At 44.0% G+C, this 13,275-nt stretch overlaps 1 protein-coding gene across 1 annotated transcript in view; it reads left to right on the top strand.

Annotated features, from left to right (window-relative positions):
- Positions 1-13,275, top strand: part of sema5a (sema domain, seven thrombospondin repeats (type 1 and type 1-like), transmembrane domain (TM) and short cytoplasmic domain, (semaphorin) 5A) — a 221,921-nt gene that overhangs the window by 174,584 nt on the left and 34,062 nt on the right. The window contains 1 exon segment of the mRNA XM_024000082.3: positions 9,324-9,549. Within this exon segment, the coding sequence (XP_023855850.1) occupies positions 9,324-9,549 (226 nt within the window).

Raw genomic sequence — 13,275 nt, 5'->3', positions numbered from 1 at the left:
AATGGAATTGTTTTAAGACACTCAGACACTTGGGAGGCAACTCAAGTTTGGTGAGCTGCTGCCAGAGCATCTCACGTTTGATGGTGTCAAAGGCTTTGATGAGGTTTATCAAAGCCATGTAGAGGTCTTGGTTTTGTTCCTGGCACTTTTCCTGCATTTGTTTGGCCACAAAAATCATGTCGGTGGTGCTCCTGCCTTTCCTGAAGCCGCGCTGTGATTCTGGGAGGATATWTTCAGATAGGTGCTACGCGAGTAGATAGCACATTATCCCTAAAATGGCCTTGGGCTCCCGAGTGGTGCAGTGCTTTAAGACACTGCATCTCAGTGCAAGAGGCATCACTGCAGTACCTGGTTCAAATCCAGGCTGCATCACATCCGGCCGTGATTGGGAATCCCATAGGGCGGCACACAATTGGCCCAGCTTTGTCCGGGTTTGGCCAGGGTAGGCCGTCATTGTAAATAAGAATTTGTTCTTAACTGACTTGCCTAGTTAAATAAAGGTTAAACAAAGGTTAAATAAAATAAAATAAAAAACCTTCACTGAAAGAAGGGAGATGCCTCTGCTGTTACCCTTCTTGTAGATGACTACAATATTGTCATCCTTCCATTCCTGTGGGATGGTTTCAGACAGCCAGATGGCTTTGATGAGGAGGTGGAATTTGGCACAAGAGGAGATATCCCCCTTGCTTCAGGATTTCAGCTGGGATGCCGTCTGGTMCAACACTTTTCTTATCTTTTAGGATTTTAATCGCCTGGTGGACCTCAGAAAACTGTAGTGGGTTGTCGAGTTCATGAATGGTGGGGATGTGTGGGAGTGTGTACAGGATGAGCAGGTTTGTTGGGTTGGTGTGGTTAAGGAGGTTTCCAAAGTGCTCTACCCATCTCTCCGAGATCCTCTTGTGGTCTTGAAAAGTGTGTTTCCATGGGCAGACCTGACCGAAGTGATGACTTGTTTCTGCGGGCCGTAGAGGGCTTTAATGGCAGCATAGAACCCCTGGGTGTTGTTTTTGTCTGTTATACTTTTGATCTCATCAGATGTTTTGACCCTGGGAGAGGGAGGATTGGAAAGTGGGGGAGTCTGGGTTGGACAGGAGAGCTTTGTGGGCTTGGCGTTTGTTTTGTAGGAGTGTGTGAATGTCAGAAGCGTTCTCATCAATCCGGGAGGGTTGGGGGGAGTTTGGTGTAGAGGAGACGGCACAAGTGATGATGGTGGAAGGGTTTTTGAGGGCATTACTGTTGAGTCGCTTATTCAAGGCCTTCCTTGGGAAGCGTGGGCAAATCTCAATTCGGAGCTTGGACCTAATCAAGCGGTGGTCAGTTCAGCATGGGTCGGTTCACTTAGTACCTGCTTTTGGTTGCACTGACGGACGATAATGTAGTCTAGGACGTGCCAGTGTTTGGACCACACAAACAGACACACACACACTCCCAGCTGCAGCTGCCTTAACTCTGTCACCACTGTTCTGCCATTATCCCATTATTTTGGGGAATACCACTCCGGCCCTGAAGGCTTCCTTCCCAGAACCCCATTCCAAGACCCCATTCCTAGACGGAAACTGAGTATCTCCCGGTCTCCCTATCCGTGTGGTAAACCTCTCTGAACCTAATTTCAAGATGTGAACCCTGTCTGTGGTAGGTGAGGTGTGTTTCCAGTTTGGGGTTAGGGTTAGTAGCAGGGTGAGGAGGGGAGATGTAAGGAACTGTTTTTATCAGCGTTGGGCAGCGGTGTCTTGGAGACACGTGTGGCCACATAGTCATGGGTGAATAGGAAATACAGGAGGGGGCTGAGCACACACCCTTGTCTGGCCCCTGTGTTGAGGATCAGCGTAGTGGAGRTGCTGTTGCTTACCTTCACCGCCCGTTACGAAGTCCAAGACCCAGTTGCACAGGGCGAGATTCAGACCCAGGGCCCCGAGCTTAATGATGAGCTTGGGTACTATGTGGTTGAAGGCTGAGCTGTAGTCAATGAACAGCATTCTTACATAGGTATTCCTCTTGTCCAGATGGGATAGGGCAGTGTGCAGTGCTATGGCAATTGTGCCGTCCATGGATCTATTGGGATGGTATGCAAATTGAAGTGGGTCTAGGGTGTCAGGTAAGGTGGAGGTGATATGGTCCTTAACTAGCCTCTCAAAGCACTTCATGRTGACAGAAGTGAGTGCTACGGGGCGATAGTCATTTAGTCCAGTTATCTTTGCTTTCTTGGGTACAGGAACAATGGTGGATATCTTGAAGCAACTGTAATCAGATAGTCACCCATAGTTGTAATACATGTAAAGGCTACCAATAAGTGATGTTACTCACAACTCCTTTATCATTGCTCCCATTATGCCAGACGTAGACTACAAGTTGTAAAATCTTCCCAGATAAATCAACACATCCTTGCGTCTATTCTGCTATTTGTACCCACCATGCAAAGACGGAGAATGATGAGAATATTTATTTCAGCGCAGGAAAGGAAGCGTAAACCGGGAAGAGGTATGTTTTTATGAGCCCAGTCTGTACCGTCTCTCCCAGGATAACTAGACTGCTCATTAATGAAGACAGACAGGCAGACAGACAGACAGCAGTATGTCCCCCCCCCAACCCACACCCACACCACACACCACACCACACACACACACACACAACACACAACACACACCACACACACACACACACACACACACACACACACACACACACACACACACACACACACTGCTTCCTTCTCACAGCAGATATCATAGCTGTTCTGAGTTACAGTAAGCAGGCACCTGGAGATGGATAGTTAGCAGCAAGGTGGCTGGGCTGGCTAACAGAACGGGTAGTGTCAGGAACCGCAGGGCCAGAGCTACACACCACCGTCACACATGTCTCTTAGTGCAGTGATATAAACACGACTGACTTTAATGATTAGAGGCTCCAGAGACAAAGATCCCTTTACTCACCGTCAACACATACACACACCACCCCAGTCATACACCACGCACCACCACACCACACACACACAACACACACACACACACACACACACACACACAACACACACACACACACACACACACACACACACACACACACACCACACACACACACAACACACACACACACACACACACACACACACCACGACATACACGTACCGTATGTCCCCCATCTGCCTCCCTTCACAACACCATCCAGACAGACACATTGATAAACAATGGAGGAGAGGCTTAGGGCAGGTTTAGGTAATGCTTTCACAAGCCCACACGAATCGCCCCCTGACACCCCCCATCTCCCTCTGTCATCCCCTCTCTCTCATCACCTCTGTCGCCCTCTCCCGGCCCTCTGCTTTTAACACCTAGAAAAATAACCAGGAGAGTCTAGGATGGAGAATGAATGAGACAGGAGATGCCTGAGTCCATTACTCAACTGTACCTAACACACACACACACACACACACACACACACACACACACACACCACACACACACCACACACACACACACACACACACACACACAAGACACACACACACCCAACACACACACGCACACACACACACACACACACACACACACACAACACACACCACACAACACACACACACCACCCACCACACACACACACACACACACACACACAGACAGAGACAGAGAGACTGGACAGAGACACACACACACTGTATGTGCTGGACAGAAAGCCCAAACAGATTGTGTGTCTGAAGCAGTAAAGAACATATCCAACATCCTTATACTCTCAGCCGAACGCTGAGCTGGCTGCGGTACGCATTATTCTATTAGCAGCCTCTGGGCAGCTGTCTGTTAGAGGGGTTGTGAATTATAATGTACCTCAGCACATCCCGTTCCCCTCCCCTTCTTTCCTCTGCTCTTGTCCTCTCCATAATGCATATGAATGGTCCCAGCAGGAATGAGCCACTAATTGAATCCAATTTAGCGTTCCACATGCCACTCTACACGTTCCGATGATTTCTGCTGCGTTTTCAGTTTCCCTTAATTTTTTCCGGAATAGAGGCGTTTGCGAGTGGAGCGATGTGTGACGGGGGTGTAGAGGAAGAAATACAGGCAATGATTCCTATTTTTTCATCACTAATGTCATTTTATTAGTGTGCCCGGCTCGCCCTAAAATCATCTGGTGTAAAATGTCATTACAATACGCAGGAGGACATTTGTCTGAACGTTTTAGGGGTAAATCAACATTTATTTGGGATATTTCCCACCTAGTGAACCTGTTTATTTCGTGGCCCTCGGYCCATTTCTAATACATTCTCACACACTCACACTCATTACAAATTCACACTGTTTGAGGACAACTCACAACAACAAACAGCCCCTTCCTGTTTACTGTTGCATGCTGGGTGTTGATTTTGTCATCCTTGGGGAGAGACTGAAAGAGGTTAAACGTGTCTTCCCCAGTCCTATATGGCTATTAATAGACTATGAAGAATAGATTATCATTCCAGACTGGGCCCGTTGGCTCATCTTTGACTAGGTTTATTGGATCATGTTAAATATTGGCGAGCCATTGCTGAGAAGGAGGAGGTTCTATTGAAGACAGAGGCTGTTTGTTATGGCTGGGGCCGGGCCAGGTCCTCCTGATGCTTGATGGTGTTTAATATTAATGTGTGACAGGCTGATGATTACTAATCTAGACAGTGTGAAGTCAGAAAGGCGACGGGGATGACACTCTCATTCATCATCTCCCTAACGTAACCCAATCTGTATCCTCCTACTGTCTTTAACCTTGGACTCCTGTTCCTGGGCCCACGCTGGGGGAGAGGGAGAGAGATGGAGAGAGAGGGCGAGAGATATAGAGGGGCCAAAATATATATATAATAAGAGAAGAGAAGAGAAGAAGAGACAGAAGACGAGAGAGAGAGAGAGAGAGAGAAGATGGATGAGAGAGAGAGAGAGAGAGAAAGAGAGGAGGAGAGAGGAAAGAGAGGACGAGGAGAAGGAGAGGGAGGAGAGAGAGAGAGAGAGAGAGATAGATAAGAAATAAGGAGGAGGAGGGGAGGGAGATGGAAATATGCAGTGTTCCAGCCCCTCTGTCCAACCCCAGAATCACTGTGACAACCTGATGGATGAACAAAAGAGACTTTTATCTTATTTGGTCAAGGTCTGGCAGTCACTCAACTCAAGGCCTCACTCAACATGAATAAGTAAGGAACTGGGAGAATGGCTGTTATATCAACTTCCACCCTCTAAACGACGCTGAGACGAAGACGATGGTGTAGTTTAGTCCCCCGGTATCACTGCATCACCTTATCACTCCCTCCCACCTCTGCTCTCCTCTCGTTTTTATTCATCTGACTTGTCRTTATAAGCAGGTGCCGCTTGGATCGTTAGACATACTGAGGCTGCATGCACATCGGTATGTCATCACCACTAACAGTGCCCTGGAAAGCATGTATTTMTGGCTGCCTGGGAGAAGGACCGGAGAGCGTGAGGGAAAGGAGAAATGAAAGGAGAGGGGGAAAACGGAGGAGAAAGCATGCAACAATGGTTTTCTATTAGACAGAGACACATTAGATAGTTCGACAACAAGGATGGAAAGGGGCCTTGTTGTGTGGGTCTGGGGTTTTCACTTTAACTATTGTAACAAACAGCCAGAGAGGAAGGCAGAGACCGACATCTCTCCTTTTGCAGGTGGAGTGAACGTCAAATGGAAATGTCACTCAAAGTTATGTATCATGTTTTTCCCATTATCATACCCTCACATGTCCACCCTCCTTCTTTTCCCCCACCATCCTTCCCTTCATCCATCCTTTTTCACTTCCCCACCTCCCTCCCCCTCTGTTATAAATCACATCTGATCAATGACCTTTTCTGCCTGTTTGCCACTTGCCATGTTCAGCACGTGGGTCTAATGGGACTGTTTCATAGTTCATATGTGATACCTGCTGCCCGTCAGCAGAAATGATGCTTGGCACAAACACCACGGGGTAAAGTCATCGTAGAATGTTAATGTGCATTCATCTAGTTCTAAATCTATGAGTTTTGCTCTTTCCTCTCTGTTCTCCACGGGAATATCAAATTCWAATTCAGATTGTTTTATTGGCATGAAAKACAATTTGTAGATATTGCCAAAGCAGTATTGTGGTACAGCATTKCAGTAAATACAGTACAATTCTATAAGGATTATGAAATACAGTTAATTTCAGTAGTAATAATACTAGTACATATAATCATGTATTCAGGTACAACACTACTGTGGTTGTATTGTGTAATCTTTGGTCAAAACATTTAATTACATAAAAATWAAATTATAAAAAACAAAAAAGAAAGGTTGTCTAATAAATAAACAACAATGTGTACATGGATGAACGTTCCACTATGTATTACTAGTAAGTTATTTACAATGTAAATACTTCAGCAAATTAATGTTCATGGGATATCCCTTAGCCTATRGCAATCATATACTGTASATATCTGGCAGTAATATTTGTGGTTTCTCCCTCACCCAGAATAATTCCCAGCTTTATGTCATTAGTAAATGCACAGAAGATGGGAATTGATTGAGATATTTATCTCTTTAAAAATATKATCTTATTTGGGAGTATTTMTCACAGTAGAGGAAAWRGTGSATCTCTGTCTCTACCTCCCCTGTCGTGCAGTGACCACATAGACRCTCCYCTTTRSGTAGCCATGTCTTTTTGTGATTCCCTTTTCTATAGCCAATTGGTGGTCACTGTGCCTGTACTTGGTCAGGATCAGTCTCTGTTTTGTATCTCTGACAGAGTGCACTCTTAGAAAWAAAGGTGCAATCTAGAATAGGGCTGTGGCGGTCACAAAATTTTGTCAGCYGGTGATTGTCAAGCAAATAACTGTCGGTCTCACGGTAATTTACCGTTAATTAATATTAACACATTTAGCATCTCCTGGCTTCCACACAAGTCACTGATGCAGACCTTTGGAACATATAACATCTAATAAATCCATGTAATATAGCCTACACCTTCACAATAAATCCATTATTTATTTTAGACAGGTCTAAAGAAGCATGATTAGAAAATGTAGTCTATTTCAGAAGAACAGAATAGCATACTCTGAGTTGTCCTTATCTTAGGTCCTGATCTGGCTATGCCAAATGGCTGTGGACTATACTAGTTCATTTAGCAGACAAGATTTGCTTAGAATTCCGTGGCATTATTTWATTGTATGAAGAATACAATTAAACAAAGCTGAATAAAATATAAATATTTTCTCCAAACGATTTGAGGGAGTGCGCTCATGAGGTTAACAAAGAATKATSTACTCCTATATGCTTCATTTAGACTTATTAATGTAACTTTAGTTGTTCTACAAACGTTGGACTATATGTTTTGATTTTTAATACATTGTAAGGCTGCATGATTCGACTCTAATGATGATTTTGAAAAAAGACTAATGATGATTTTGAAAAAAAGCATGAGCTTTTCTTTGTTTTTTCTGCAGGCTGTACACACGTCTTTAGTCTCTCATTCACAATTTGACAAGCACTTGAAATTGCCTCGAATTTCACGGCAGCATCCCTTTTGTGGCTGTAACGTGTCCTAAAAAAAGTCATGCATTTTGCGGCCAGTGGCCGTTGTGTCCTTCTCCCATCACATGATCGGGTCTTTCTCACAGGCTACAAGTGAAGACACACATCGGGGACGCAACTGCACGTGTCCTTATCCAATTCCGAGGTGCATATTGAAGATATTGGAAGAACTGTCCACATTTCCTTTGTCAGCCGTCAAGATGAGTAGGCCTAATGGACAGCAAAAGCACTAGCCTATGTCAATCTACTATCCCCCATAGTACAAAAGTTGACCACGGCTCTCGACCTTCGCCTCTCCCGAGTCCGTACGGGAGTTGCAGCGGGTAAAAAAAATAAAAAAAGGTGTAATTTAAAAAATAAAAAATTACATATCGGCCTATGGGCTAGGCTACAAGACGTGTGCGACTATGATTAGAAAAAGTTGCAAAAAAAAGTAAATTCCTTATGCTGGTATATAATTCACAAGTGATAGGCTAATATTGTCACCCATCAGACTATTCTTGATTTAATCTTGTCTTTACATATACTAAATAATATATGTGTGAAATTTGTTTTGATTTAGAATGGACCATTATCATGCACCTGTCTCAAAACAGGGTCTGAGGGAAAAAATACATGTCATCTATGCACTTAAATAGCGAATGGAGGAAGCTTTTCCCCTGGTTGATTTTCATGCCAGCCAGGTAGGCTATACTCCTGTTGTAAAGATAAACAATGTGCTTAATATTAGGAAAGTTGAGAAATTAATATAGTAGGCCTAGCCTATAGAAAGCTGATGGGATCCTCCTCTTTTTAGTAGAAGCCATCACTCTGTTTTCTTGCGCAATTGCATAGCCTATAGAAATGTTGCGCAACATGAGCTCATGGGTTCTAATGAAGTGTTAGAGGGACAATAGAGTGCTGAGTACCAGGCAGTTAGCAAGTTTGTTAGGCTACTAATGACCATCAGCAGCATCAGAGCTTGGAGAAGCCTAATTATAGTGGCTAAAACAGTCACATTGAATGTGACTACCTTCATGACTCGTGATCGCCGTTTTGGCGGTAATACGGATACCGCAACAGCCCTAATCTAGAACCTAAAAGGGTTCTTCGGCTGTCCCCATAGAATTACCCTTTGAAGAACCCTTGTTGGTTCCAAGTGGAACCCTTTTGGTTCCAGGTAGAAGCCTTTTGGGTTCCCTATAAAATACTTTGCACAGGGGGTTCTACGTTGATCCCAAAAGGGTTCTTCCTGGAACCAAAAAGGGTTCTCCTATGGGGACAGCCAAAGAAACATTTTGGAACCCTTTTTTTCTAAGAGTGTAGAGATATTCTGCCAATGTGTATTATCTTTTGAGGGCCAAATAGTAATTTAGTTTATTCTGTGTTTTGTTTCATTTACCCAATTTGTCAAATAGGAGGTTTTAATTTCTGTAAAAAATGTATTATGTTTGGATATTAGGGCTGTTTAGTGTTTTTAACAGTTGACATAGGGGACTCTTTTCAAGGTTCAGCTCTTGGGTTTCCAGTGCTTTGAATTGTAAGGATGTTTTGGGGCTTAATTTCAAATGGTGCCAAAATGTTTTAACTTTAGCCCGTGACTGAAAACACTTCATCCGATTAAGATAACACTACTGAGAGACAGAGAGTGAGAGAGAGAGTGAAATAATTATTAGAATGGRTATTCTCATTCAAAGCGATTGATATCAAACCAATAACATTTGATTTGATATCAAACGCTTTGAATGAGAATATCCATTCTAATAATTATAATTCTATGTCTGTCCGTCTGTCTCTCTCCCTCTCTCTCCCTCCCCCTCTCTCACTCTCTCCAGGAGTACCAGTCGTGTAACACCCTCCCTTGTCCAGACCTGAAGAAGACCACCCCCTGGACGCCCTGGGCGCCGGTCAACATCTCGGACAACGGCGGTCACTACGAGCAGCGGTTCCGGTACACCTGTAAGGCCCGCGTCCCGGACCCTGCCCTGCTAGAGGTGGGCCGACAGAGGATAGAGATGAGGTACTGCTCCAGTGATGGCTCCACTGGATGCTCTACTGACGGTGAGTGGAACAGTTCAGAGTTAACAGAATAAATAAATGGGTCAGGTGGTGACGGTACTCCCAGCTGACACTAGTTCTTCAACTGAACCTGCACACTCTTTTACTTCTCTCTGACTACTCTCTCTACCCTCACTTCACCTCCAGTCTGTTCTCTCTCACTCACTATCTCTCCATTTATCGCTCTCCCTCTTCATCCTTCTCTCTGTCCCTCTAGGCATGTTAGTCGGCTTTCACTCTCAATCTCACTCTCTCTCTCTCTCTCTCTCTCTCTCTCTCTCTCTCTCTCTCTCTCTCTCTCTCTCTCTCTCTCTCTCTCTCTCTCTCTCTCTCGCTCTCTCTCTCTCAGTGTCTCTTAGTAGTGTTATCTTAATCGGCTGAAGTGTTTTCAGTCCCAGGCTGATTCCTTCAGCGCTTCCAAACGTCAAACGTGTTAATGAACTTCCACAATGAAAATCCACAGAGCTACTTAACAGTTTGGGGCGGCTAATTTTAGCATCCTCGCATCAGCGCCATTATAGATCCAACTCCCCACTCTCTCTCCCTCTCACTTCTCCCTGACACAAGCACCATTGTGGCTCCAATTCCCCAGGTTCTCACTCTCATTCGCCTCAGCTGATACCACAGAGTCTGACTCTTCCATCTCAGATTAGAGAGTCGTAAACACCAACAGGCTGCTAATTGACATGTTGTTGATGTTGTTTAGGAGGGGTCCAACCATTAAAGGGAGAGAGRGAAGAAAAGAAGGAGGGAGGGAAAKGGAGGGAGGGCGGGACAGCAGAGCAATATAGTGGCTTGGGTTACAGATGTACCAGTTAAAGTTTGTTTATTGAGTTGCTCGCAGCCCCATTGGGAGGAGGATCTCTTTTTAAAGCTTTAGCGCTTTGCACACACACACACTCGCACACACACTCGCACACACACTCGCATACACACTCGCACACACACYCGCATACACACTCGCACACATACCGCAAGTTCATCAATGGGTGGGCACCGGAAAGAAAGTTAAGACTTACTAACTTTAGTCTCTCTCTCTCTTTACTCTGATTGCCTTTTGAAGTTAATGACTGTGGCGGTTTAAATGAACTAACATGGTGGCGGTGTTAACGTTGATTCACAGCCTCATGAGAAGCAACAGACAGACGTCTAAAAGGTTTTATGAACAAAGAGCCATGTGTTAATGGTCTGTCATTGTTCTAATTTAAAAGTGGAGGTGAGGCGACAACATGTGATTCAGTCAAGCAGAATAGTCTTTGCTTTCTGAACGCATTCAGTGTAAATGAAGAATCCATAGAATCTAACCACTTCTGGGAAAATTGGAAAACTCTAAACAAACAACACGAAGAGTTATCTATCCAAAATGGAGATGTATGGATAAACCACCTCTCCAATCTTTTTGGCTCTATAACAAAGAACAAACAGCAAAAACATATACATGATCAAATACAAATCTTAGAATCAACTATTAAAGACTACCAGAACCCACTGGATTCTCCAATTACATTGAATGAACTACAGGACAAAATACAAACCCWCCAACCCAAAAAGGCCTGTGGAATTGATGGTATCTTAAATAAAATTATAAAATATACAGACCTCAAATTCCAATTGGTTATACTTAAACATCATCCTCAGCTCTGGCATATTTCCCAATATTTGGAAACAAGGACTGATCACCCCAATCTACAAAAGTGGAGACAAAATTTTGACCCCATTAACTACCGTGGGATATGTGTCAACGCAACCTTGGGAAAATCCTCTGCATTATCATTAACAGCAGACTTTTACATTTCCTCAGCGAAAACAATGTACTGAGCAAATGTCAAATTGGCTTTTTTCCAAATTACCGTACGTCAGACCACGTATTCACCCTGCACACCCTAATTGACAAACAAACAACAACAACAAAGGCAAAGTCTTCTCATGCTTTGCTTATTTCAAAAAAGCTTTTGACTCAATTTGGCATGAGGGCATGCTATACAAATTGATGGAAAGTGGTGTTGGTGGAAAAAACATACAACATTATAAAATTTAATGTACACGAACAATAAGTGTGCAGTTAAAATTGGCAAAAAACACACCACATTTCTTTCCACAGGGCTGGGGTTTGAGACAGGAATGCAGCTTAAGCCCAACCTCTTCACATAGTATTGCGAGGGCACTAGAACAGTCTGCAGCAGCCGGCCTCACCCAACTAGAATCTGAAGTCAAATGTCTACAGTTTGCTGATGATCTGGTGCTTCTGTCCCCAACCAAGGAGGGCCTACAGCAGCACCTAGATATTCTGCACAGATTCTGTCAGACTTGGGCCCTGACAGTAAATCTCAGTAAGACAAAAATAATGGTGTTCCAAAAAAGGTCCAGTTGCCAGGACCACAAATACAAATTCCATCTAGACACCGTTCCCCTAGAGCACACAAAAAACTATACATACCTCGACCTAAACATCAGCGCCACAGGTAACTTCCACAAAGCTGTGATTGATCTGAGAGACAAGGCAAGAAGGGCCTTGTATATCATCAAAAGGAACATAATATTTGACATACCAATTAGGATCTGGCTAAAAATACTTGAATCAGTTATAGAACCCATTGCCCTTTATGGTTGTGAGGTCAGGGGTCCGGTCACCAACCAAGAATTCACAAAATGGGACAAATACTGAATTGAGACTCTGCATTCTGCAAAAATATCTTCTGTGTACAATGTAAACACCAAATAATGCATGCAGAGCAGAATTAGGCCGATACGCTCTAATTTTCAAAATCTAGAAAAGCGCTGTTAAATTCTACAACCACCTAAAAGGAAACGATTCCCAAACCTTCCATAACAAAGCCATCACCTACAGAGAGATGAACCTGGAGAAGAGCCCYGAAGCAAGCTGGCCCTGGGGCTGTTCACAAACACAAACAGACCCCACAGATCCCCAGGACAGCAACACAATTAGACCCAACCAAATCTTGAGAAAACAAGAAGATAATTACTTGACACATTGGAAAGAATTTACAAAAAAACWGAGAGTGCACAGTGGCAGAATACCTGACCCAAATTTAAGGAAATCTTTGACTATGTACAGACTCAGTGAGCATGGCCTTGCTATTGAGAAAGGCTGCCGAAGCCTGTCTTCTCTTGAGAGCCAGGTCTAACTATATGCACACTGCCCACAAAATGAGGTGGAAACTGAGCTGCACTTCCTAACCTCCTGCCAAATGTATGACCATTTTAGAGACACATATTTCCTTCAGATTACATAGACCCACAAAGAATTCCAAAACAAATGTCATTTTGATATACCACAGAGTGCAATCACAGCAGCAAGATTTGTGACTGGTTGCCACAAGAAAAGTTCAACCAGTGGGGGAGGGAGAGAGGGAGAGAGGGGGAGAGGGGGAGAGTTACAAAAGGAGAGAGAGAGAGAGTTACAAAAGGAGGGTGAGAGAGAGACAAAAGGATGGTGAGGGAGTTACAAAAGGAGGGTGAGAGTGTTACAAAAGGAGGGTGAGAGAGTTACAAAAGGATGGTGAGAGAGTTACAAAAGGAGGGTGAGAGAGTTACAAAAGGAGGGTGAGAGAGAGACAAAAGGAGGGTGAGAGAGAGACAAAAGGAGGGTGACAGATTCAGTGCTTTGGCAGTGAGGAGGATGGATTCAATGACCCACTTCCTCATTATCACACTCCACATCCATCCATCCAAAGAGTGCACAGTGTGTGTGACAGATAGTGTGTGTGT

This window comes from Salvelinus sp. IW2-2015, linkage group LG14 (assembly GCF_002910315.2).
Source record: "Salvelinus sp. IW2-2015 linkage group LG14, ASM291031v2, whole genome shotgun sequence".
NCBI lineage: Eukaryota > Metazoa > Chordata > Actinopteri > Salmoniformes > Salmonidae > Salvelinus > Salvelinus sp. IW2-2015.
Note: the sequence above shows the minus strand (reverse complement) of the source record. Positions and strands in the feature narration are given on the sequence as shown.